Source organism: Bos grunniens, chromosome 15 (genome assembly GCF_055505025.1).
Source record: "Bos grunniens cultivar Pamir isolate PY7600 chromosome 15, Bosgru_T2T1.0, whole genome shotgun sequence".
Taxonomy (NCBI): Eukaryota; Metazoa; Chordata; class Mammalia; order Artiodactyla; family Bovidae; genus Bos; species Bos grunniens.
Window position 1 is genome coordinate 37074045 of NC_141179.1, and position 26885 is coordinate 37100929.

General features: G+C 38.1%; 1 protein-coding gene across 50 annotated transcripts in view; it reads left to right on the plus strand.

Annotated features, from left to right (window-relative positions):
- The window catches only part of SOX6 (SRY-box transcription factor 6), a 719879-nt gene that overhangs the window by 677315 nt on the left and 15679 nt on the right, over nucleotides 1-26885 (plus strand). For 41 of the 50 annotated variants that reach the window (XM_086339827.1, XM_086339833.1, XM_086339855.1 and 38 more), the window contains 2 exons: nucleotides 22786-23019; nucleotides 25778-25994. In XM_086339827.1, the coding sequence (XP_086195953.1) occupies nucleotides 22786-23019; nucleotides 25778-25994 (451 nt within the window). The remainder of the gene's footprint in view (nucleotides 1-22785; nucleotides 23020-25777; nucleotides 25995-26885) is intronic. The other 9 variants (XM_086339836.1, XM_086339838.1, XM_086339868.1 and 6 more) reach the window with 1 other exon arrangement.

The following is a 26885-nucleotide window of genomic DNA, read 5'->3' on the forward strand; positions in this document are numbered from 1 at the left end:
AAACTTCTCTTAAAGAAATATATTTGCTATGTCTTAAAAGCTCCCAAATAACTTTTAATGTTGGTAGAAAACAATTTCCATTGAACTCTCGAAGTGATGGATCGTCCTGATGGGACAAGAGAGGGAAATGTCAAGATTCTTGTATAACTCCATCCCCTAATATTCCATAAAGAGAACTCAACCTACTTCTCAGAGTTGCTTAAGCTGGAAAGCCCAATCAAAGACGCAGCATCCCCTTAGTGAGGATCTTAGCTCGAAGAGCCGATTATTTTTCTTTAGGCTGCCTTCTTTAAAGAGGCGTCATTCACACACACACACACACACACACACACACACACACAATTATCTAGTTTTCTAACTGAATATCCTCTGTTCTGGGGAAGAAATGCTTGTCTATGCCATTACTGAATCACACAGAGGTACCCCTGCCCCCCTATCTTGCTATAGCAACTGGGTGGCAAAAGATTTAATGCTATCTACCATGAAAATGAGACCCAGGACAAGAGCAGCAGCATATGTTCCCAATGGGATTGGGAAAGTGAGTCTATGCTTCCTCAGCAGTATGTGCATCTGCTTCACATAAACCAGCATATTAGAATAAACTCTGGATGATAGAGGTCTGTCTGCCATGTCTGGACTGTGTAGTGACTGACTGTTGAAGTGTTCCCTGTTACAGAATCCTCTTCTCTTGCCAGCAAGAGCCGCTTAATTTCCCATCTCCTGGCTACAGAATTCAGCCCAACCTTAGCCCGGTGGACCTCGGGCTTCCTTGGCCTCCCGTGTTATTTCACACGGTAAAGAGTCTGCCTGCAATGCGGGAGACCAGGGTTTGATCCCTGGGCTGGGAAGATTCCCTGGAGAAGAATATGGCAACCCACTCCAGTATTCTTGCCTGGCAAATCCCACTGGATGGAGGAGCCTGACAGACGGTAGTCCATGACATCACAAAGAGAAACAACTGAATGACTTCACTTTAAGCTGATGGAATTTAAAGAGCCTCAGGGCAATTGGTGTGCTCTTTAAGTTATCTCTGCTTAAGGTCAGGATTGAATTTGAGACCAAACTTTTTCTTTTTTTTTTTTTGATTGATCCTTTCCTTCTTTTCAAATTCTGATAATTTTGCTTATCCTCCAAATCCAATAACCACCCAGTTCTCTGGTTTTCTGTTATTGACTTCCTATCTTTTTTTCTTTAACTAAGAAATTCTTATCTTTGAATATTTCCTTCTTATAGATTTATTGTCTCATTTTACTCTGCTTGCCTATCATTGTTTGTTTATACATATGATCTCTCATTTCATAATCTTCAGAAGTGATACTCTGTAGACTTCTCAGGTGGCACAGTGGTAAAGAATCTGCCTGCCAATGCAGGAGATGCAAGAGACATGGGTTCGATTCCTGGATCAGAAAGATCCCCTGGAATAGGAAATGGCAACTTACTCCAGTGTTCTTGCCTGGAAAATTCCATGGATAGGGGAGCCTGGCAGGCTACAGTACATAGGGTTGTAAAGAGCTAGACACAACACAACTCTGTAGACTAAGCCACCAGTTCCACTAGCTCAGTCTTTCCAAACAGGATCTATCCCTACTTAGAGTCCCCCAATCTTTAGTTTTATCCACATGTTCAAATTATAACTTAGTGATTATCTCCTATGTGCACAGCACTGTTAAGGACATGGAGAGAAGGGTTTTTTAAAAGATGGACTATACTGTATTCTTCAAGAGCTAGTAATGTAGCTAGGGTGATTATATTAGCATACACAGAAAAAAGAACAACCTAAAGTGCCATGTGTTTAAGTATATCATTAGAGAAACAGAAAAGAGTGCTATTTAGAAGAGGAAGCTACAGTGCTTTGTTGATAGCAGTTATTCTGGAAGACCTGATAGAAATAGAGCTGGGGATAAGCCTAGGTTTGGAAAAACAAAGAGAAAGAGAAGAATTTTCAGTTGAGGGAATGAATAATCCAAACAGAAATGGTAAAGCGCACGGACATTCATAAGGAAGTTTCAGAAAGGAAGAGTCAATTCTCATCTCTGTGTTCTTCACCAAGCCCAGTACAGAACTTTCCACATGTTTGTACCCAGGGAATATTTGTTGAATTGAATATGTTATAAAAATAGCTGGGTTCCATAGAACTATAGCCTTGAGTTCAATAGAGCTAAGGCTGAGGAATTTGGGCTTTGCGACCAACTAAACAGGCATTAACCTTTAGTTGTTCAAGATTGACTTCGATTATGTATAGAGGTTGAAAATAATGGAAAAGCAGAAGTTAGGTTGATTTGGTGATCTGTTAGTCTCTTTATCTTTATTCCTCTGTTCTCGTCATTTCAGAGGGAATATTCAATGGTTATCTTTTCCTATTACATCATGAGAGAGCTGAGTAGGTGTTAGGAGGGTTTTTATTCAAGTCATATTAAAAATACCTGTTTTCCTCCTGGGTATAATACTCATTTACATATGATTTCACTTTGTCTGCTGTGACTGTACAGTGCTTTACAAATCAGTCTTATACTTTTTCCTCTCACTAGAGGAGAGTGATTTTTTTTCAGTTGTTTTTGTTCAGTGGATACTTACCCTAAGACATGATGTCCCAAATTAGGTCATGGTACCAGAGGGAAGAGATTGTGTAAGAACTCATCAATATTTGTGCTGTACTGTAGATTGTTACATTTAAGAATAGGCTGTAAAAAGTAATTCTGAACTAAAACTTAATATCCCAAGTCTCAGCCCTGGAAAGAAGAATTTCATAAGCAATATATTCAACTATTTAAAATTTTTACTAAAAGTAAAAATTACAATTTACTGGTATATGTATATTTACTTTCATGGTAGAGAAATCACTTCATACTTCTTCAATATAAGCTCCCGTTTCACTCAGCAGGTTGATCCTGCATGAGGACAAGGTGAAAAAGGGTAACAGCAGCTACTCCACGCTGCAGAATCACAGAACAGCTAATAGAGGAGAAAGGGAAAATGATTGTCCACTGTCCCTGAAGCTCCACTGCCCTTTACTTATTACATAGGCAGCAGTCTTAATCCTTTGTTATTCCAGCGAGTCTGTCTCCCTTTTCCTTTTTTTTTCCTGGCTTGAACTGAGCAGCATAGTTTGGCTACAGGTCCCACAAGTGGGAACTGGGGAGATGTGAGAGTTTCTTTTTGATTGTGTCTTATGCATATTGGATGTATTTTAGATCTATATCACAGGACACTCTTGAAATATATTTTTAGCTCTGGGGCAGAAAAGAGGCTCCACTAAGTAGTAAATTGCACTCTCCAGCAAAGGCTTCATTTTGCAACTACCCTGAAGGACAGAGCTGTGCAGTATAGGAAATATCACCCAGGTATGAGGCAGGACTAGGAAGGGAACAAGTATGAGTTAAGCACCTGCTGTGTTCTTGGTGCTAGAATAGACATTCTACTACTTCTCTTGCCATTATTACTACTGCTGTTTCTAAGGGCATTTACTGTTTAATAAGTAGGTACTGGGTTCCAGTCACTGCCAAGAAATGTACATTCCTACTTAATGCTCACAAAGACCCAGAAAAGTAGAAGTTATTAGCTCTCTTTTATAAGGAGATGAAACTGTTGTTCAGAGGTGGGAAATAATTTACCCAAGGTTACTTATTTAGGAGGATCAAATTAAAATTCAAACCCAGATCTGTCTAGCTATGTAGTATCTGAGCTATACTGACTCCCGTTTTTCTCTGAGATGAGCTGATTGAGTCGGTTGCCTTTGTTGAAGTAGTTTTTTTTCCTGTTGGTTTTCATTAAAAATCAGAAAAATATAATGAGAAATAGAAACTTGTGAAAATATTTTTTTTTTTAGTCTTTCAAACCACACAGACATTAAGTACATTTCAGATACTTTCACCAGATCTCAGGACAAAGAATTTTTGATAGGCTACAAAATTGAGTTGGCTACCCAAAGTCCTTGAGCCATCTCCTTCTAATACTATTTCCATATCCCCAACCTTAAAATAAATTGGTTTCTACTGTACCTATGATCTGCATCTCTCATTCTAGTAAAAGGCAGATTTCCTGGAACAAATGAAAAGGAGACACCAATCAAATTAATTTTGTTGAATTTTTAAGCTAAGTCTAGATGCTATTGAAACAATTCAGCTGACCATTTTAGAAATTTATTTTGATGCCAAGTGTGAACCTTTGGGAGTAGTTACATTTCAGTTCACTGTTATTTTGCCATTTACTAACTGTGAGATTTGGGCAGTTTAACTTCTCTAACCTCAGATGTGGATTAGATGATCTTTAATATCCATCTCATGTTAAAAATTTCTAATTCTATAAACATGTTTTATCCATTTCATATTGACTCTGTCTAGGGAAGGTCCTGTCATGTACCTGTTTGAATGTATGCTTCACTTGTGTTTACACAAACGCCAAAGCATTAGAATACCTTTCAGATTTATTATTTCAAAAAAGCTCAGGTTTGCCTTATCATCCTTTCAGGATTTCCCTGAAAGTGGGAGGCTGGGATTTCAGAATTGCACACTGTGGATAGTCAATAAAAGAAGATTAGAACCAATGATCTCTGAGTCCCAAACAACTGTGGGTTCATTTTCCCATTAAACCCATTTTTTATTTTACAGAAGGTTCAAGTAAGGCAAAGTACTTAGAGAATATAAGAAATAAATGGGGTTTATATAAAGTCTGATTTCAGAGATTCTTGGGTTCAAATGCAATGTGTAAACATCTGAATCTCACTCCAAAATTGTCACTGTTGAAGATGTCTGATGTTCTCTGTTATGACAATTGAGTACTTACCTTACACCAGCTCTTGTCCCAGACCCTGAGGAAGCAGTTATGAGCAAGACACAGTGCAGTTCCTGCCCTTTTGAGGTGCACAGTCTGGTGAAGACGGTGGGCCCATGCAACTGACAATTTGGATAAAATATAATAAATGTAAGATAGGCACAAGGTACTGTGGGAGCCTAAAATACTTAGCCCAACATAACAAACCAGATAAGACTATCTGGAAAAGATGATCCCTGACATGAGTCAAAGAATAAGTTGATTGCAAAACAGACAGGAAATTCCAGGAAAAGGGAAAGCATGGGTTCCTAGTATAAAACAAGATGGTATATAGAGAACTAGAAGTGGTTTGGTATTATAAAGCAAAAATATATTCAAGTAGCCAGAGATGGAACTGGAGCCATAGTGACATGGCATGACATGAGCCAGGTCATGGAGAGCTTTGTGTACCATACCAAGGAGTTTGGACTTCATCTTTTGGGCATTAGGGAGCCATTGAAAACTTTAACATTAGGCATGCCCTGGTCAGAACTGCACTTGTGATCGATCACCCTGACTGAAATTAGGAAGAGATATTTAAGTGGGGCCTGGTAACTCAAAACTGGAAATAAAAATATCAGCTAGAAGACTAGTATTTCAAATAGTCCACCAGAAACAGTGAGGGCAAGGCAATCGATGAAGTGATAAGGATGGAAATAAGCGGATGGGTTTAATAGTCTTTGTTAACTGACTCTAAGATTTGGTTCCTCTTGGTTTGTGCTTCTTAATTTCATGTAGAGTCTACGGTAATATATTGAGTTGGATGAAGCCAGAAACTGCTGAGCAATATGAATTATTAAGTAAAGCCTTTTACCAGACTCTGTTCTCCAAGGGAATCTGCTTTAATCTGAGCCTGGTTCTCCTGAAAACTTAGGAAGCCAGAACCTTTTATTGTCTTACTTCCTGCACAGTGGTCTCTGGTTCAGACTTAAAGAACGCCCTTTTGCCTGGGCTCAATAGCTTGTAAGCCTTCCTTCTGTGCATACAAATAACAAATAGATAATAAGTAGAATATTTGAAGGTTCTCTGTTACCTTCAGGTCTTTAAAATAAAGAATCACATAAGTTATCTCAGTTGCCCTTGGATCCTGTAGTTGAAATAAGATAAAGGGCTCCGTTGAGCTGTCTGTGTAAAGCAAATATAACTTGAGAATTAAAAGGAAAAAGTAAACATGGGCACCAAAACTGAAAGCAGGAGACTCTTGAAAACACAGACTGGTACATCACTGGTTAGAATTTCCTTCATTTTGCAAAGCCACGAGCCACATGCATCAGCTCACCACAAAGTCATTAAGCCTTTTTAAGCTCAGATGAAAAACATTAACAAATACCACAAAAGGCTTTAGTATAGCCCCTTTGTTCGTTCACATATGGCACTTTATAACTCCTGCGCCACTCTGGTCGTGGTGTTTGTTTAAGCTGCCTCCATCAGGCTGGTCCTGAAAGAACAAAAGACATCTTGAGCAACCCTAAGCAGGAAATGGGCTAATCTAAACATGGTTTGTGACACTTTAAGTAGAATAGAAAGGGGAGGGATTGATTAGTCATTAATGTCCAATTGGCTCCATATGGATGTTGCAATAATAAAGCCTTTTTTTCAGAGCAGTAGCAGAGTTATTGAATTAGAGGTTTATGTTTCCTCAGAGCTGACCTTAGGGAATTCCCTTTTGGTTCTTCTTGTTGATTTTTAAAAGAGAATAGAAGCGTTATCCACAATAACGCTTGCTCATAATGCTACAACCGAGAAGTGCACTAATTTAGCATAATTTTAATCTCTACTATAATTTCAGTCCTTAGTGCTTTCTTTGCATGCTCTTGCATCTTTGGTGGGGCAGTATTTCCGAAGCCAATTAGACAGTGGCTTGAACTTCATAACTGGTAATAGGCTCCTTTAATGTGCTTAACAGTGCAGAGAAATGGTATCCTTACAGGGGAAAGTAATGTTCCAGCCAAGAAATGCTGGGTTTTGAGATTCAGAGTTATTTCATATCACTGAATAGTTCCTGGGGTAGCTTTGATGTAGGGTAAATGCACTGGATCTGGCTCTGTTCTTTGTTAGCAGTATACTGCTGCTGCTGCTGCTAAGTCACTTCAGTCGTGTGCGACTCTGTGCGACCCCACAGACGGCAGCCCAGCAGGCTCCCCCGTCCCTGGGATTCTCCAGGCAAGAACGCTGGAGTGGGTTGCCATTTCCTGCTCCATGGCAGTATACTAGCAACAGGTTATTACAGAGGAGGGTAACCTACGTCTCTGGGTTTTGGTTTCTTCACCAGTTGTTGTTCAGTTGCCCAGTTGTACCCAACTCTTTGCAGCCCCATGGACCACAGCATGCCAGGCTTCCCTGTCCTTCATTATCTCCTGGAGTTTGCTCAAACTAGTGTCTTTTGAGTCGCTGATGCCATCCAGCCATCTTATCCTCTGTCACCCCTTCTCCTCATGCTCTCAATCTTCCCTAGCATCGGGGTCTTTGAATTGGCCCTTTGTATCAGGTGGCCAAACTACTGGAGCTTCAGCTTCAGCATCAGTCCTTCCAGTGAATATTCAGGGTTGATTTCCTTTAGGATTGACTGGATTGATCTCCTTGCTGTCCAAGGGATTCTCAAGAGTCTTCTCCAGTTACCACAGTTTGAAAACACCAATTCTTCAGCACTCAGCCTTCTTTATGGTCCAACTCTCACATTCGTACATGACTACTGGAAAAACCATAGCTTTGACTATATGGACTTTTGTCAGCAAAGTGATGTCTCTTCTTTTTAATATACTGTCTAGGTTTTTCATAGCTTTTCTTCCAAGGAGCAAGCATCTTTTAATTTTGTGGCTGCAGTGATTTTGGAGCCCAAGAAAATAAAGTCTGTCACTGTTTCCATTTCCCCCCATCTATTTGCCACAAAGTGATGGGACCAGGTACCATGATCTTAGTTTTTTGAATGTTGGATTTTAAGTCAACTTTTTCACTCTCTTTCACCTTGATCAAGGTAAAGTGAGACAAATATATTTACCCTCTTACCCATTTCAGAGGATTGTAAAGAGGATGAAGATAATGTATTCACTGAAAGCACTTTGTAAATGTTATTGTAGGCAAAATTCCTTAATACACTTAATACAGTTTCTATTCTGGAAACTGATCTCTGGTATAGACTAGTGAAAAAAGTAAACTGTTCTTTAAATGTGTTACTTTGCCACACTAAGTAGTAAAACATCTGTTTCCAAATTGTTCAATGGAATTTTTTCTTAATGTATACAACACTACATACGTTTATATCTCTACCTCTATCTATCTGTCATCTACCTGTCTAATTTATTCAGTGAATTTCTTGGTGTGGATAAATTCAATACTTAACATAAGAATAGTATTTAGGGTAAGTAGGGATAAATGAATCTTAAAATTAAAACAGGAAAATGAAAATTTACCTATAACATCCCTGTGCATTAATGAAGATTAATGGTCAAATGAAGAGTTAGTACTTTAATCAAAGTACTCAGATAATTCATCTTTCATTCCTATACCACTGGTTCCTTTTTTTTTTAACCAACCTTTAACTTAGAAGAACAATGCATTCATATTTTGCATTTGCCTTCTTTAAGTTACGATACCCATCAGTCAATCGTTCTTTCTAACCTATCTGGATAATCCTCTATAAAAGACATAGAGTGCAAACCATACTCTTCCAGCACTGGCATCCCTCCTTCTCTGAAGATGAAACACATCAGTTCTCTAATGATTAAGGTTCTTGCTCAGCCATGGAATGTATATTCCTGTCAAGTAAACCACTAGGATAACCAAATCATCTATCTCTCTTATTTTTCAAGAAGAAACCAAATTTGAATATCAAGTAGCCTTCTTATAATGAAAGTGGGTTCACATTCTGGCAGCAAGTGGGAGTGCAGTTAGCAGAACTTCCAAAATCATAGACAACTGTCAGCCATTCCTCCAACATAGTGCACTAGACTTCTACAATATTAAGATACATTTGGTGAGATAAACTTGGTGAAAAAAGATCCAACCTATGTAATAAGACTACCTTCCCTCTTTCCTAATTTTTCATGTCCACTTCTAATATTCCTTCATCTTCTACATTTTTGTTTGTGATTCACTCATGATCGTTTTCTCTATTAACCCAAATGTGTCACATAACTCTTTATAAAATCTGACAAGAGGAAATTAACTATTCTGTTGATTGACTGAAGGAATCTAAAATAGTGTGATTGTCAAGGACCCAATGGTATATATTGCATTTGCCTTTTTAAATTAGTAAGCAGTTATATGTTTTTGCCCTTTTTGATAATGAGACCGTTTTTTTTTTGAGTTCACAATGGCCTGAATATGCCGCAACTCAGGTTTATAGAGAAAAAAATCTTTCAAAAAAATATCACTTTCATTTGTTTGTCTGGTTTTCTTTTATTTTGGTACTTTTATTTTTACCTTTTAAAACTAAGCATTGAATTAATTTTATTTCAGATAGTATCTCATTGTTTGGATATACCACAGTTTGCCCATTTTCCAGTTATTTTTAGTCTTTGGTTATTCTGAATAGAAGTGCTGTGATAGTCTAAAAAGTTTTCATTTGCTTGGGGTAAGTGTTTAGAAATGGAACTGCATGTCATCAGCAAGTCTATATTTTACTTTATAAGAAAATGCTAAACTGTTTTCCAAAATGGTTATGCCATTTTTCACATCCACTACCAATATATTGATATCTGAGTTCCAGTTGCTCCATATCCTTGCCAACAATTAGTTTTGTAAGCCATCCTAGTGGGTGCAAGATGATATGTGGGTTTAATTTGACTTTCCTGATGACTAATGATATGGAATACCTTTTCATGTCTCATTGGCCATGACTGTGTCTTTTGTAAATTTTTTTTTTAATGAATCTTTTGCTTATTTTTAAACTATATTGTCTACATTTTTGTTCTTGGTGGAAGTTCTTTATATATTCTTGATACAAGTTCTTGTCAAATGTGTATTGTGAATATTTTTTCCCAGTCTGAGCCTTAACAATCACTTTTGATAAGCTGAGCCTCAATTTTGATAAAGGTCAATTTATTATTTTCCTTATATATTAGAGTTTTATCTGCCATATCCAAGAATCTTTGCTTACTACAAAATCACTAAACTGTTCTCCAAGATACTCCTTGAGGAGTGTTATAGTTTTTGCTTTAATTATAAATTGATTCATCTCAATTAATTGTTGAGTGTAGCGTGTGATATGAGGTCAATTTCACTTTTTTCCAATGCCAGGGAAGCCCACTTTAACAATGTGTGGTAAGAGGTCAGTTTTACTTTTTTCTACATATTTGTCTACTTGTTCAAGTACTGTTGGTTGAAAAAAATTATTAGTTCCCACTTTAATAGCCTAAGTCTTTATTGAAATTTGACCATATATGTGTGTTTTTAATTCTGGACTCTTTATTCTGTTCCACTGGTTCGTCTATTCTTATAACAATCCCATACTGTCTTTATTACTCTACCCTTTACAGTGTTACAAAGTATTTTTTACTGTAAGCCTTGAAATTAAGTGGTTTGAATCCTCCAACCTTCTTCATGTTTGTTTTGGATGTTTTCATATAGTTTTAAAATCAAGTTGTCAATTTCTTAAAAAGTCGTTTGCAATTTTAATAGGATTGGGTTGAATCTATAGATAAATTTGGGAAGGAATTGACATTTTCAAATGTTAGGTCTTCAGATCCATGAACATGGTATATTCCTCCATTTATTTAGGTTTACTTACTGAACTCATAAATATTGTTTTTTAGTGCAGAGGTCTTGCATACTTTTTTGGCTTAATTTATTACTAAGAATTTTATTTTCCAATGCTATTATGAAAGTAAATTTTAAAATTATTTTTTAAATTGCTCTACTATTAGAAGTACAGTTGATTTTATAGTTTTTTATGTTGCAGTAATAGTAAATTCACTTTTTATTAAAAAAATTATTTATTTATTATTTTTGGCTGTGCTAGGGCTTCATTGCTATGCACAGGATTTCTCTAGTTGCAGAGAGCAGGGGCTACTCTTTAGATGTGGTGTGCAGGCTTCTCATCGTGGTGACTTCTCTTTTCCAGGCTTGGGCTCTAGGCACACAGGCTTCAGCGGTTGCAGCATGGGGCTCAGTAGGCTGTAGAGCACAGGTTCAGTAGTTGTGGCTCACACGGGCTTAGTTGCCCCATGACATGAGATCCTCCTGGATCAAACCCATGTCTCCTGCACTGGCAGGCAGATTCTTAACCACTGGACCACCAGGAAGCCCATACATTCACTTTATAGAAATTATTTTGCAAATTTCTTAGGATTTTTTAACGTAAAAAATTATCCATGAATACACTCAACATGACTTATTATTTTCCATTTTGTATGCTTTTTATTTCTTTACCTCCAGTAGAATGTTGATTAACAGTGGTAAGAGTGGGCATCCCTTGCGTTGTTCTTCATCTTGGAGGAAAGCATTCAGTAGTTCACTATTAATTATTATGTCGTACAGATGTTTCTTAAAAGTACTTTATCTGACTGAAGAAATTCCCTTCTATCATTAGTTTCCTGAGAGTTTTTGTCATGAATTGGTATTACATTTTGTCTAAACCACTTTTTGAATCTGTTGTGATGATCATGTTTTTCCCCCTTTGTTTTGTTAATGTAGAGAATTACATTGCCTGATTTCAAATATTAAATTAATATTACATTTTAATTTATCCTGAAATAAATTCTACTTGATCTTGTTTTATTATCCATTTTACATATTATTGTATTTAATTTGCAAATATTTTATTAAGAATTTTGCACTTATGCTCAAATCTCTGTCAGGGTGTGATGTTACTTCATAAAATGAATTTGGGAAGTTTTTTCTTTCTCTACTTTATTTGTGTAAGACTGCTATTCGTTTTTCCTTAAATGTTTGGAAGAATTTACCAATGAACCCACCTGAGATTGGAGTTTCCTTTGTGGGAAGGTTGTTGACTATAAATTGGTTTTCTATATTAGCTATAAGAGTATTCAGACTTTCTATATATTCATAATTGAATTTTAGCAGTTGGTGTCCTCCAAGGAATTTGTTCATTTCATATAAGTTGTCAGATTTATTGGAATTAAGTTAGTCACAATATTTGCTTTCTATCCTTTTTAATGTGAGTTGTATCTACAGTGATATACCCTCTTTCAATCCAAATATTGGTATTTTTGTCTCCCCTTTTTGTAGATCAATCTCATAAGGGTTTATCAATTTTATTGATCTTTTCAAATTACCAATGTTTGCATTGTAAATTGTTTCCTATTCCATTGATATCTACTCTGTATCTATCCTGAAAATCTCCAATTTTAACTGGATTATTTAATTTATTTATATGTAATATAATTATTGATTTTGATGGGATAAAGTTTTACAATTTTGTATTTTTCTCTTTGTTCCCTCAGTTTTCGGCTTTCTGTTACTACTTTTCTTCCTTTTGCTTAATTGAATCCTTTTTCTAAGCTATTATTAAAAAGAGATAATTTTTTTTTAGAGGAATTTGCGGTTCACAATAAAACTGAGGGAAAGATAAAGATTTCACACACAACTCCTGTCTTCACACATGCATAGCCTCTCCTGTTACCAGCATCCCACCTGAATGGTACATTCGTTACAATCGATGAACCTATGTTGACACGTCCTAACCACCCCAAATCCATAGTCTGTATTAGGGTTCATTTGTGATGTTATACGTTGCTTGGGTTTGGACAAACGTATAACATGTATCCATCATTATGGAATACAGAATATTTTCATTGCCCTAAAATTCCTGTGTTCACTTACTCATCCTTCCTTCCCCCACCCTTTGCAACCACTGATCTTTGTACTGTTCCTTTTGAATCCTTTTTTAGTCTTCCATTTGAATTACTCTACTGGTGTTTTAGCTATACTCCATTGTATTTTTAAATTTTTTTTTCTAGATTCACTATTCATCCTTAATTTGAATATCCCTATAGTTAAAATTATACCACTTCTCATAAAATAAAGCAACATTTAACTTTTACTAACTTGGTCTTTTGTGCCAATGTGCTATTTTTCTCACAATTTTACCTCTTCTTATATTATAAATCCCAGAATACAATGTTGTATTTTGTATTAGTCACTTGTCTTTTAAAAATATTAAACAATCAGCTGTTTTTATTATGAAATCCAGAAAAGACAAAAATTTTTAATTTAGTCACATATTTCTCATTTTCAATTCTTTTCTATTCTTTCTATGTGTCTAAGTTTCCATCAGATGTTATTTTTCTTCATCTTGAATAATTTCCTTGAATGTCTCTTTTGGTATGGATCTGCAGGTAATGCATTCTCTCAGCTTTTGTTTATCTGAAAATGTGTTTCATATTCATTTTTAACCATATGATCATTAGATAAGACCACTGATTTTTTTTTTAGCAGCCTAAAGATATTCTGTGGTCTTCTAGTCTTTATTATTTCTAATAATCAGCCATAAGTTGTATTACTCTCTCATTTTATGTATTATGTGTCCTTTTTCTGTAGCATTTTCCTTTGTCTTTGGTTTTCAGCAGTTTGACTAATGTTTAGGTATGATTTTCTTTGTATCCTGCCTGTGATTGTCTGAATGCCTCGAACCTATAAGCTGTTTTTTTTAAACCAGATTCAGGTAAGTTTCAGGCCATGTTTCTTCAAATATTTTTCTGTCACAATCCTCTCTCCTTTCTTTCTAGAATTCCAGTTACACATATTTTAGGACAATATATTGTTTTACATACTGCAAAGTCTCTGCTTACTCTTTTAGCTTTTTCTCTTTCTGTTTTGAGACTAGCTAATTTCTTTTGATGTATTTTCAAGATCACTGACCCTTTATTCTGCACTTGAAAATGCTATGAAGTCCATTCAGTGTATTTTCATCTCAAATATGTCTGTCAGTTCTAGAATTTCCATGTTTCTTTGTGTAGTTTCATTTCTCTGCTAAGTACCCCATTTATGCATTAATTATGATATTATTTTTCCTTATATACTTGAACATATGTTTTAATGACTTCTTTAAAGTCCTCATTTGCTAATTACACTATTTGAGCCATCACAGTTCCTATTGATTTTTTTTTTTTTTTTTGAGGGTGGAAAGGTCTCTGGGTCATATTTTCCTGATTGTTTGCACATCTAGTTATTTTTTTTTATTATTATCATACATTGTGGATTACAAATTATAGAGACTCTGGCTTCTATTATCTTTCTCTGTTAAGAATGTTATTTTTTGTTCTAAGAGGCAGTTAAATTGATCTCATTGAAATTGTAGAGGCTTAGTTTTGCATGTTAGGTGGTGACTGTTTCAGTTTTGTCTTTAGTCCTAGAGTGAATCCTTAGTCTTGAGATGTAGTCTTTATTCAAAGAGTGATCCCTCTGGGGTTTCAGTGGAAAGCCTGAGTTTTTCATGGATACTTTCTTACTTGGTAGGATTCAAATCCAAATTCTGTTTAACTTGCAGTGGGCATCAGCTGAAATTTCTTCTCAGATTTTTCAGATATACAGACGTGATTTACACTGGAATCACTGAAATCATCCCTATACCTGTGAAGTTCAGGTGATAGCCACTCAGAAGCCTCAGATTATCTTTCCTGATACATTAGGCCAATTAAGACAGATCTTCCGTTGCATTCCAGCCACTCCATGCTAAGTAGACTGGGGGATGTCTTCATGGAAAAGCTATAAAAGCAGGGTTTTACTCAGTGATATTTCTTTCTTTCTAAGAGTTAATCCTCTCCAGTTTCTTCTTAATTTTGGTAGAGCTCAAGTACCTTCAATTAGTTGTTTTTCTATGTTTTTTTTCCTCCAGAATTTATAATTATTATCTGACTAAAAGTTAGTCTGATATAAGTTATTCTGCCATTACCAGAACTGGATCCCAGAAGAGAATCTTTTGTGCTAATATTTTACTTACATTCATTCTGTCTGACAAAATGTAAATCTTAATGGGCCTTTGAGAAGGTATTTATTCTCTTACTTTTCTCTATTCTTTATTTCCAGTTCACTAGTAATCACTGAGACTATTCAGTGGTAATTTCTAATTTAGCTTCCATTTTGATATCTTGTATTTGTTCATGTCCCTACCCTGCTTTTTTAAAAACCTTAAAGACTTCTTGACTTTATAGTTAAGGTACTTGGCAATCTTGCTCCTACTTACTTTCTGAATTTAATCTCTTGACATTCCCTTATTTTTTTTTTTTTTTTATTTAAACAAACTCCAGTACTCTTGCCTGGAAAATCCCATGAATAGAGGAGCCTGGTGGGCTGCAGTCCATGGGGTCACTAAGAGTCGGACACAACTGAGCGACTTCACTTTCACTTTTCACTTTCATGCATTGGAGAAGGAAATGGCAACCCACTCCAGTGTTCTTGTCTGGAGAATCCCAGGGACGGGGGAGCCTGGTGGGCTACTGTCTATGGGATCACACAGAGTCAGACACAACTGAAGCGACTTAGCAGCAGCAAACAAACTCAAGCCAAAACCGGATTCTTTCTATTCCTTAAAACCCTCTATGCCTTTGTTATAACTCTGTCTTTACATTCACACATTCTGCAGCCTAGAATGCTTTCACACTCATGAAAAGTGAAAGTGTTAGTCACTTAGTTGTATCCAACTCTTTGTGACCCCATGGACTATAGCCTACCGGGCTCCTCTATCCATGGAATTCTCCAGGCAAGAATACTGGAGTGGGTAGCCATTCTTTTCTCCAGGGGATCTCCCTGACCCAGAGATCAAACTTGAGTCTCCTACATTGCAGACAGATTCTTTATTGTCTGAGCCACCACACTTATATCCGCTGGTAAATTCTCACTCTTCCTTTTAGATACTACCTAAGCAGTACTTGCTCTCTGCAGCTTACATATTATTCACCTCTGTCCACTCCAACATTAATAGCCTCTCTTCTCTGCTTTCATAGTATTTTGAAATTACCCATGTTAGCACTTACAATGTTTTGTAATTTTCTATTTCTGCATCTCTTTCCCTTACTGGACCAGATTCCTTTAAAACAAGGCACATGTATTTATCTTTGTGTCTTCTGTCACAATGCTGGGTACATCTGAAACTTGTCAGAAGTGTTTGCTGAATTAATGCATACATAAATGATTCCTAAGCACATTACAGAATTTGCCAGAGTTCCTCCTTAGGGAGGACTTTATATATGCACAAATCCACACCAAACGCTTACTCATTCACTCACATAACCCTTGGAATTTACCCAGGAAGGGGGCCTCTTTAGGATTAGTTCAGGACCATTGCCATAGGCTATGATGGTTAAACTAGCCTTCTTTCCAACCCACCTGGAAAAACTCAACTTTCTGTATTCTTTTTAAATCATTTAAATCACAGATCCCTAAGGAAGTTTTTGCCTTGGCAATTTCTGCTTTTTCCCCCATTGACTATCTTTTTTGCATCTAACTGAAAGTTTGGCTTTATACAAGCTGATACGGGAGACAAGAATGAATTAACCAGTCTGAGCCCCTTCAGGGAAATGGAGAGAACAGGAATTCCTGGAGTAAATGGAACGAATGCTTTTCCTTGTTGCCTGGTGTGATACTGTTGGCCTCCTGTTATTTAGGAATGGTGTTGCTGATAATTAAAGACTCTTAGGTCAGCTGGAAAGCAGTAGTCTCCAAGTACATAGCTGTAGGTCTAGGCATCTTCCAACTGCTTTTCATGAGAAGACATATTATGAATATTGAACTCACAAATGATCCCTCTGCTATTAAAAGTAAAAAATCTGCCTCTTAGAATTACGAGCTATTCCCTAGGATAACTCTGGATTCTGACACAGAGCATTGGCTATTTTAGAATGAAATGCTTCCCCCACCCCTTTTTTAACTTGATGTTATTTTTCAAAGTAAATGAGCAGTATGAAGTCACATTTGATATGTAGATTCTAAAGTTAATTATAGCAGAGAGTCAATTTTAAGCTTCAAATTTTCAGACTAACAGCATACTTTGTAAAAATAATACTATATAGTATTATATAGAATTTTCCTTATCTGTTTAAAAGCGCTTTCTTAATATACAGTCTCTATTTTTAAATTTCTGAGTTTATATGCATGTATGCAGTCATATGTGTTTTTATTACTACAACAATAATTCCCTTACCAGTTTGTTTCATGAAGCAGCTTAGAGAAGTTATGACCCTTTTATATTTTCTTAAAATTCTGACTCTGATCATATATCATATATCAGATCCAATTTAAGAGTAGTTTCAAACCTTGGTCTCTCTAGATAAGTCTCCTCTCTTCCCAAACCTTGGTTTATTAATACACCACTTCTAGTTTTAACTTGAAGTATCCCATTCATTTTTCAGTTGACTCCAAGCACTTGGGAGAGAGAAAAGGAGACAAGAAAAAAGAGATGTATATACACCCTGACGTTTCCTATTTTCACTTTCTTAATTCACATTTCTATACTATGTGCTGTGCTTAAATTTCTCAATATCTGGGAGCGTTTCTTGTGAGACTAGAGATCTTCTGTGTAATTCAGTGTCAATCGGTGTCATGTAAATATGTATTATGGGAGGACAGACAAGGTCACTGTCGGACAGTTGGTGGGGTGAGACGTGAACTCTCTTCCTTGGAGAAGGTAGAATTTAGTTAGGTAAAAGTGAGTAGGAAGGATATACTAAGACTGCGATATGGAATGAGAGGGAGAGAGACTGAGCATAGCTATGAACATATTTGGGAGAATCAATTGATATGTAGTAGAGGTGGCACTAGTGGTAAAGAACCCACCTACCAATGCAGGAGACGTGAGAGATGCAGCTAGACCCCCGGGCCGGGAAGATCCTCTGGAGGAGGGCGTGGCGACCCACGCCAGTATTCTTTCCTGGAGAACCCCATGGACAGGAGAGCCTGGTGGGCTGCAGCCAATAGGGTCGCAAAGAGTCAGATATGACTGAAGTGACTTGGCATGCACATGCTGAAGATCTACTGAAACCAGAGTCTAAAAATCTACCATGATCAGTCTGCAGGAGATTAAAACTTCCCATTTACAATGAAATACATCTTGTAAGTAAGTAAATAAATGGAACCTGGCTATTTGGTGTTGATAGAGGTAAAGAAAAGCCATGACAGTAAAAGCAGACCTTGAATGTTAATCACCTGTAGCATAGTAGTTAACTCAGAATAATATTGAAATGTTTTTGTATCTGACATTCTCCACAAGCCTGTCTCCTGTGTATGCATGCAAGTATATAAATTGCTGAATTCATGTCAGTTGTAAAGTAATGGCACTGAGGGCATCATAAATTACCATGGTGATCCTCAGGAGAAGACACTGTCGTATCTGAATGAGTGTTTCACTTCCAGAGTAATGTATGCCTTCATCTGGCCCAGCAGTCAGCATATTGCCCTGCGTTGATGGATATTGTCAGCTGGAAGCTACACTACATTTCACTGCACAATAAACATGGCTGTCAAACCCATATAAAGTGAAATCAATTTATCCTGTATGGTCAGTGCATTTTAAATGAAATTAATGTACTGTGGGTATGGTGGCAAAAAGGTAGCATATTAGTTATGCATCTTGGGATTTGAGACTTTTCATGTAAGGGATCATTCTATCTAGTAGGCCTCAAAGAAGGGCTGTATATAAAATGTGTTATTTTGCATGGTCTTCAGAAAGGGGCCCCTCTCCCCTTCTTCATGTTTAGAAAAGAATTGATAATATTAGCCAGTTCAGCCCTTTTATCCTATCTTTTGTTTGCAATAAATGATGACCATATTTGCCAAATAATAGTGTACTTTAATGTTATAATTTATTACTAGCTGTGACACAAACAAATTTCTACTTAATCAGGTAGCTGGAAATAGAGTAGAAGGGCAGAGATGAATTGGATCGTATTTTACCTGTGTAATCACTCCACTGAGCTGAAAGGATTTGCTTTTTCTAAAATGTAGGGATGTAGGTTTTAATGTATATTTTGCTTCTAAACTGTTAGGAGTAGGCTTTCCTGTTTATGCAGTAGAATACCTGGCTAAGGCCATCAGTCCAACTTTACATTTAACTGTAGAGGTTCTCAGTCTATAGGGAAATATTTAGTGGTTGCCACATGTAAAGCATGTATATCAGTGTGTCGTACTGGCAGGGGTTATGAAAACAAGCAAGCGCTATGTAGATTCATCCATTCACTCGTTCATTAATTGAATGTATTTCACTAACTGAAACTTTATATGCCATGTGCTTTATTGGAACCTGGAGATACAGCAGTGAAGGAGAGCCAGTTCTCACCATGTCCTCAAAGGACTTTTAATCTAGTGTGACATTATGGTCGCTAGGCTTCCCGGGTGGTGCTAGTGGTGAAGAACCCACCTGCCAATGCAGGAGACACAGGATACGTGGGTTTGATCCCTGGGCCTAGAATATCCCTAGAGAAGGGCATGGCAACCTACTCCAGTATTCTTGCCTAGAGAATCCTATGGATAGAGGAGCCTAGTGGCCTACAGTCCATAGGGTTGTAAAGAGTCAGACACAACTGAAGCGACTTAGGACGTACTATGGTGACGTCTTTGGAAACCATGAAATATCAAGAATTTAGAAACAGTTTCATAGGGGTGTGTGGCTCAGGTGGTAAAGAATCGGCCTGTAGTGCGGGAGACCTGGGTTCAATCCCTGGGTTGGGAAGATCCCCTGGAGAAGAGAAAGGCTACCGACTGCAGTATTCTGCCCTGAGAATTCCATGGACTGTAGAGTCCATGCGATCGGGGAGCCTGGTGGGCTGCCGTCTATGGGGTCACACAGAGTCGGACACGACTGAAGCGACTTAGCAGCAGCAGCAGCAGCAAGTGACTTTCACTTTCATAGGGATGTTAAAGAATTATCCTCATGCAGCAGATAAATATATCAGGACCCTTGAAATGACTGCCTTTTAGTCTACTACTTTTGTATATGAGTTGAAACTTAACAATTTTGTCCTTGGAATTCAGGCAAGAATACTGGAGTGGGTAGCCATTCACTTCTCCAGGACTGGACCCAGGTCTCCTGCATTGCAGGCAGATTCTTTATCATGAGTCTCCAAGGAAGCCAAATAAGGAGTAGTTGTTTTTGTTCGGTTGTACAGTCGTTTCCAACTCTTTGCGACCCCATGAAGTGCAGCATGCCAGGCTTTCTTGTCCTTCACCATCTCTGGAGCTTCCTCAAACTCATGTCCATTGAGTCCATGATGCCATCCAACCATCTTGTCCTCTGTCATCCTCTTCTCCTCCTGCCTTCAATTTCTTCCAGCATCAGTGTCTTTTCTAATGAGTCAGCTCTTCACATCAGGTGGCCAAAGTATCGGAGTTTTAGCTTCAGCATCAGTCTTTCCAATGAATGTTCAGGACTGATTTACATTAGGATTGACTGGTTTGATCCCCCCTGCAGTCCAAAGGACTCTCAAGAGTCTTCTCCAACACCTCAGCTCAAAAGCATCAATTCTTCAGTGTTCAGCCTTCTTTATGGTCCAACTCTCACAATCATACATGACTACTAGAAAAACCGTAACTTTGACTAGATGGACCTTTTTTGGCAAAGTAATGTCTCTGCTTTTTAATACTCTGTCTAGGTTTTTCATAGCTTTTCAAGCTATGTTTTCAAGCTTTTCAAGCTAGGTTTTTCATAGCTTTTCATAGCTTGCCAAGGAGCAAGCATCATTTAATTTCATGGCTACAGTCACCATGTGCAGTGATTTTGGAGCCCGGGAAAATAAAGTCTGTCACTGTTTCCATTGTTTCTTCATCTATTTGCCATGGAATGATGGGACCAGATGCCATGAACTTTGTTTTTTGAATGCTGAGTTTTAACCCAGCTTTTTCACTCTCCTCTTCCACCTTCATTAAGAGTTTCTTTAGTTCTTCGCTTTCTGCCATAAGGGTGGTGTCATCTGCATATCTGAGGTTATTGACATTTCCTCCAGCAATCTTGATTCCAGTTTGTGCTTCATCCAGTCTGACATTTCACATGATGTACTCTGCATATAAGTTAAATAAGCCTTGACATACTCCTTTCCCAATTTGGAACCAGTCTGTTGTTCCATGTCCAGTTCTAACTGTTGCTTCTTGACCTACATACAGATTTCGCTGGAGGCAGGTGAGGTGATCTGGTATTCCCATCTCTTTAAGAATTTTCCAGTTTGTTGTGATCCACACAATCAAAGGCTTTGACATACTCAGTAAAGCACAAGTAGGTGTTTTTCTGGAATTCTCTTACTTTTTCTATGATCCAATGGATGTTGGCAACTTGATCTCCGGTTCCTCTGCCTTTTCTAAATCCAGTTTGTACATCTGGAAGTTCTCATACTGGTGAAGTCTGGTTTGGAGAATTTTGAGCGTTACTTTGCTAGCATGTGAAACGAGTGTGATTCTTTATTGTCTGAGCCTCCAGGGAAGCCCAATAAGTAGTTATTGAGTATCTATTGTATGGAAAATCCGGGGGATACAAAAATGAGTACAACATAAATACTAACTTTAGGGGTCTCATAAAGCTGGGATAGAATGGAAATAATTAGAGATGATCACCAAAAAAAAAAAAAAAGAAAGAAAGAAAAGGAATTTCTTTGGCACAGAAAAAAAACATTAAAAAAAAGAGGAATGAATGCAGTCTGGGAGGCATCATTGCAAATGCTCTTCCTTTGGCCTGAATTACCCTACCCATCTGTCTTTACTGGGCAGTAAAAACTCCCCTATTCACATGCTAATTCCTGTTTGTCTTCCAAGATTCAGATTAGATGTCACCTTTAATAGGAGGCATTAGTTGACTGTCCCCTCTGCTGGTGCCCTCTTGATGTCCTGTTTACTTCAATATTAGAGCACTTACCATATATTCCATTATGACTGTCTGTTTGGGGTCTGTCTCCTCCCCAAACTGAGCTCCTTTAAAAGCACGTGCTGTTTTATTCACTTTTGTATACCTAGCATTTGGCATAAAGCCAAAGTCATAGTAATTTCTCAGTTAATTGTTTAAATTGAATTATTTAATTAATTCATGAAACACACCATATTTAAATAGGCCTTAAAGGATGAGTGAGATTTAGCTTGAAGAAGTAAGAGAAGGAGCTTCCAGCCAGTGAGGGGAGCACTGGCCAAAGTACTGTATTGTGAAAGAGAATTCTTTTGGGTAAGATAGTTTGAAATGGGGAGAAGGCAATGGCAACCCACTCGAGTACTCTTGCCTGGAAAATCCCATGGACAGAGGAGCCTGGTAGGCTGCAGTCCATGGGGTCGCGAAGAGTCGGACACAACTGAGCGACTTCACTTTCACTTTTCACTTTCATGCATTGGAGAAGGAAATGGCAACCCACTCCAGTGTTCTTGCCTGGAGAATCCCAGGGACAGGGGAGCCTGGTGGGCTGCTGTCTATGGGGTCGCACAGAGTTGGACACGACTGAAGTGACTTAGCAGCAGCAGCAGCAGTTTGAAATGGCTGTGATGTTTAGCACATGAGGCTAAAATCATAGATAAGAGCCTACTTTTGAAGGGAGACATCACAGCAGGAAAGGTTGTGTGCATGCTAAGTCACTTCAGTCGTGTCGGACTCTGAAACCCTATGGACTGTAGCCCACCAGGCTCTTCTGTCCGTGGGATTCTCCAGGCAAGAATACTGGAGTGGGTTGCTGTGCCCTCCTCCAGGGAATCTTCCCAATCCAGGGACTGAACCCATGTCTTATGACTCCCGCATTGGCAGGCAGGATCTTTATCATTAACACCACCTGGGAAGCCGAAATAATTCTTTATTGTCAACTGGGATTGATTGTAGTAAAGATGTGCTAGGCGTTTAAAAACATGCAAAAGTAATTCTGCCCAGTGTATCTTTGAGACCTCCCTCAGAAGAGCCTGTAGGATTGTCATCTGCAACTGTATCCTGCTTCCAAGAGTTCATTTAAAAAGAAGTTCATTCAAAAGTTGCTAGGGAAAGCAACTGAACCAGGTGGCAAGTTGTGTTACATTATCCAGATAATAATGCTTTGCACCTATCTTGTTCTTCCTGCCCTGACATTACAGGAAGTAAAGCAATGAATGGCTCTGCAGCTAAACTACAGCAGTATTATTGTTGGCCAACAGGAGGTGCCACTGTGGCTGAAGCACGAGTCTACAGGGATGCCCGAGGCCGGGCCAGCAGCGAGCCACACATCAAGCGACCAATGAATGCATTCATGGTTTGGGCAAAGGATGAGAGGAGGAAAATCCTTCAGGCCTTTCCTGACATGCATAACTCCAACATTAGCAAAATCTTAGGTGAGTGCAGACACTGATGCTAATTATCTAATGAGTGGAAAGAAGGGTCCTAATATGACACCTAAGGGAGATGGTGGTGTGCAGATATTAGGTGTCACTCAGCAAGCTGCCCCAGGAGACTGTCATCGTCTCTTCACTCTTCACCCGCACCGCGGCATTTAGGTTTAGGAGTTAGTACCTCCACCAGGTGCCAGGGCAGGACTGACTAAACACTTATTTTAGAGACAAAATATTTATTGTATGTGTAATAGGACAACTCTGAGGGGTCACTGCTAACTAAGAATCATAAAGACAATCTTTATCTCCTTTTCTTAATTTAGTCTTTTAAAATCTTTCAGTTGCTATGAAACCCTGGAAACACTCAGAGTTTTCTGCTTTAGTGTTCTTGGGTTCATACGTCCTTCTAAAAGAACTCACCAAGGACTAGGGGTGAGCCCCCAAAATAGTGTGAAATTTATGGAGTGTAGAACAGTGCCTCTAATGATAACTTTAAAACTTGTAAAATAAAACTACATTTACTTTAATAAGATATGACTAGTTCAGATTTCATAGCAGTGAGTTGAACACATAGACCACAGGGTAACTTGCCAGAGTGATTCTCCTATTTCTCTGGATTAAACTCAATCCTTTTTCTATTAGTGTAAAGCTTGCCTCGTGCAGATTATACAGTGTGGAATTATTGTACTCAACATATTGAACGTATTTTATTCAACATGCAGCATTGCAGTCAACATGTTTCCTCTTTAAAAAGAAAAAACACAGAAGGCACTGTTCTATTTAAGCTGTCATGATGTGACAAAATCTCAAAGGGAGCTGTTTAAGAAGCTGAAAAACATTAGAGACTTAAGCTGTGGTTTTCTTTTTTTAAATGTTTTGTTCAAAAGCAATAAATATTTAACCTGAGTAAATATCAGTGATCTGGACATACACAAATACACATGTTTTGTCACTGTATAAATAATTTAACTTGATTCTGAGACATTTGAGGCAGTGACCCCTATGAAAATTTAGAACATACATAAGATCAAATAGTGTTAAAATGTTAAAATAGTTTTTCCCTTTTTCTTTTTGATGTTTGAATTTCAAGGTAGATACTAAAAATCATTACAATTAAGTGGAGTTTTATTTTTAGACTTTCAGAGATGTATATCAGGGGATCATTCTTATGAATTTAAACCATGATGGATATATTAAATTTTTTCTAATTAATAGATATTCCAAAGAAAATTATTATTTTTCTGTCCCTAAATTTTGATATCTAACTTTGAAATTTTCTCTTTTTTGGCCATTTTATTAGCAGTATGAGTAAGCTCACCCATGGGCACAGAACCTCTCTGTTTCCATGTTGGCAGCTGTGGGGAATCTATATTATTGATGTGCATTCTGTGAAAAAAAATTAAGAGTATAGTAAGTGTATTCATTAAAGTGTAAACTTTTAAGCACAGGCATTTTTAAGAGCACCAAAAATCCTCCATTAACTGGGGCTTTAAGCTGCTGGGAGCCAGCCGAACACAGAGAACCTTGTCCGTGTAGACTTTCTACACAACTTTTGCACAACAATCAGGAAAACAGGGATGGATGTGCTATTAAAACAGACCAGGATATTGCTGGCTACAGAGAATATTTGTACAACTTTTCCATTTGTTTATATATGAAAAATCTCCACCGAAGAACAGCTAGCATCCAGTCAGCACAGCTGTTACCGCTTTATTCACTAGCGACACACAAAAATGCAATTTGATACATGTAAAAAAACACATCCCTTCTTTGTCAAGTGTTTAGATAATTCTTTATAAACAATATTAGAGAAGTGAATACTTTTCCTTCTTCCTGTATAAACCGTATTAAAAATTTCTTACTTTCATTGGTATGGCTTTGAATGAATTGTTTAGAGTACTTGAAAATGGTATATATAATTCCAACTGTACCTTCCGGTTCTAAAGTTATAACTTCTTGAGTGGAGTTTAGGCTTTTTAATTACCTCAGGCCAGGGGAGACAGTGTGCACCTTAGGTTTTTATATATGGAAGAATATCAACATTTGCTAACATCTTATCAAAGGATAGCTTCACCAAAGGTGCTTGGAGTGTTAGAGTTGTTTGAATTACTGGAACCTAGAGAAGGCAATGGCACCCCACTCCAGTACTCTTGCCTGGAAAATCCCATGGATGGAGGAGCCTGGTAGGCTGCAGTCCATGCGGTCACTAGGAGTCGGACATGACTGAGTGACTTCACTTTCACCTTTCACTTTCATACATTGGAGAAGGAAATGGCAACCCACTCCAGTGTTCTTGCCTGGAGAATCCCAGGGATGGCGGAGCCTGGTGGGCTGCCCTCTCTGGGGTCGCACAGAGTCGGACACGACTGAAGCAACTTAGCAGTAGCAGAGAGTTATTCCTGAGTATTTTGTCATACTCCAAGTATACTTAGGAAATTCAGGTTTTTAACCCTATGCAGATGGGTGGGGAAATGACCTTGGTGTAGGAGATGATCTTTAAGCAGCAAAGACATGTTTTAAAACAATATACTTATTGTAGCATCAGGCTTTAAATTATTGAAAAAAATAATGTAATAAATGTGTCACATCCAAATTATTCTTTGCTCTATCATCTGAAATACTAGTTGTGAGACTGGATGACATGTGGTAATAGGAGATACTCAGAGCCCAGTGGGTGAAGTGGTGGGAAGATAGACCCAGTATTTACCAGGAGTAGGTTGCCTTGACCACTTGGGTACTTAAAGGCTATGTTTGTGTCTAGGGTCTCGTTGGAAATCCATGTCCAACCAAGAAAAGCAACCTTATTATGAGGAGCAGGCCCGGCTAAGCAAGATCCACTTAGAGAAGTACCCGAACTATAAATACAAACCTCGACCGAAACGCACCTGCATTGTCGATGGCAAGAAGCTCCGGATTGGGGAATACAAGCAACTGATGAGGTCTCGGAGACAGGAGATGAGGCAGTTCTTTACTGTGGGGTAAGTGTTCCTGCATTCAGCCACCTGGGCTTTCCTTTCCCAGTAAAAACCACAGGATGGCTACTGGCAGTGTGTCTGGGAAGGAGATTAGGGCAAGGAGGAGGTTGTGACAGATGGGGCCTATCAGGACTACACAGCCTTGCAGCGTGGCTCCTGCTCAAATCAAAAGAAATGCAACAGATTGCTCTCAACTGATCACCCTTTTCATTGTCTCTCAAACTCATCTAAGATATTCAGTGCCCACACACAAAGTTTCTAGTAGTTTATTTAAGTAGACACAGAGAGAGAGAGAGAAAAAAAAAAATCTAACCTTAAGAAATCCCCAGAAGCTTTCCAGCTTCTCTGGGTGGTGCTTCTGACTCTAATCACAATAGTCTGCTTTTGTTGTGGGATCTACCACAAGATAATTGGCCTTGACATTGGTTAGAGGACCTCATTTTTGGCATAAGATCCAGAACTCCTGTTGCAGTAAATTATTCTGTGGTAGAAGCAGTAACAATGTGGATTTTTCTTGCTTAAATCAGAAACTAGACATGTTTTTGATATCTTCAAGTCTGATTTCATGTCATTTTGTTTAAAAATTAGGTAATAGATTTCTGGTATAAATTTCGACTTGGCTGACTGGCTGTCTGCATTCAAAAGAGGCCTCTTGTAACCACAGTCGTCAGAATTAAGTGGGGATGCAGATGCCTATATGTTCCAGCACACTCAGACCTAGAAGCCCAAGGGGGTGGCAAACCAGAGGACTATTCTGGAGGCCCTGGCCTGAGGCACCTGGAATCGGACTGGAGAGACACTTAGGAAGGGCTTGAGAGAGAGAAGTGGAAGATGTAAAGAGGAACTTGTGCTCACTGTTGACTGGAAGGGGAACTGAGGAGCTGTGCCATGTCA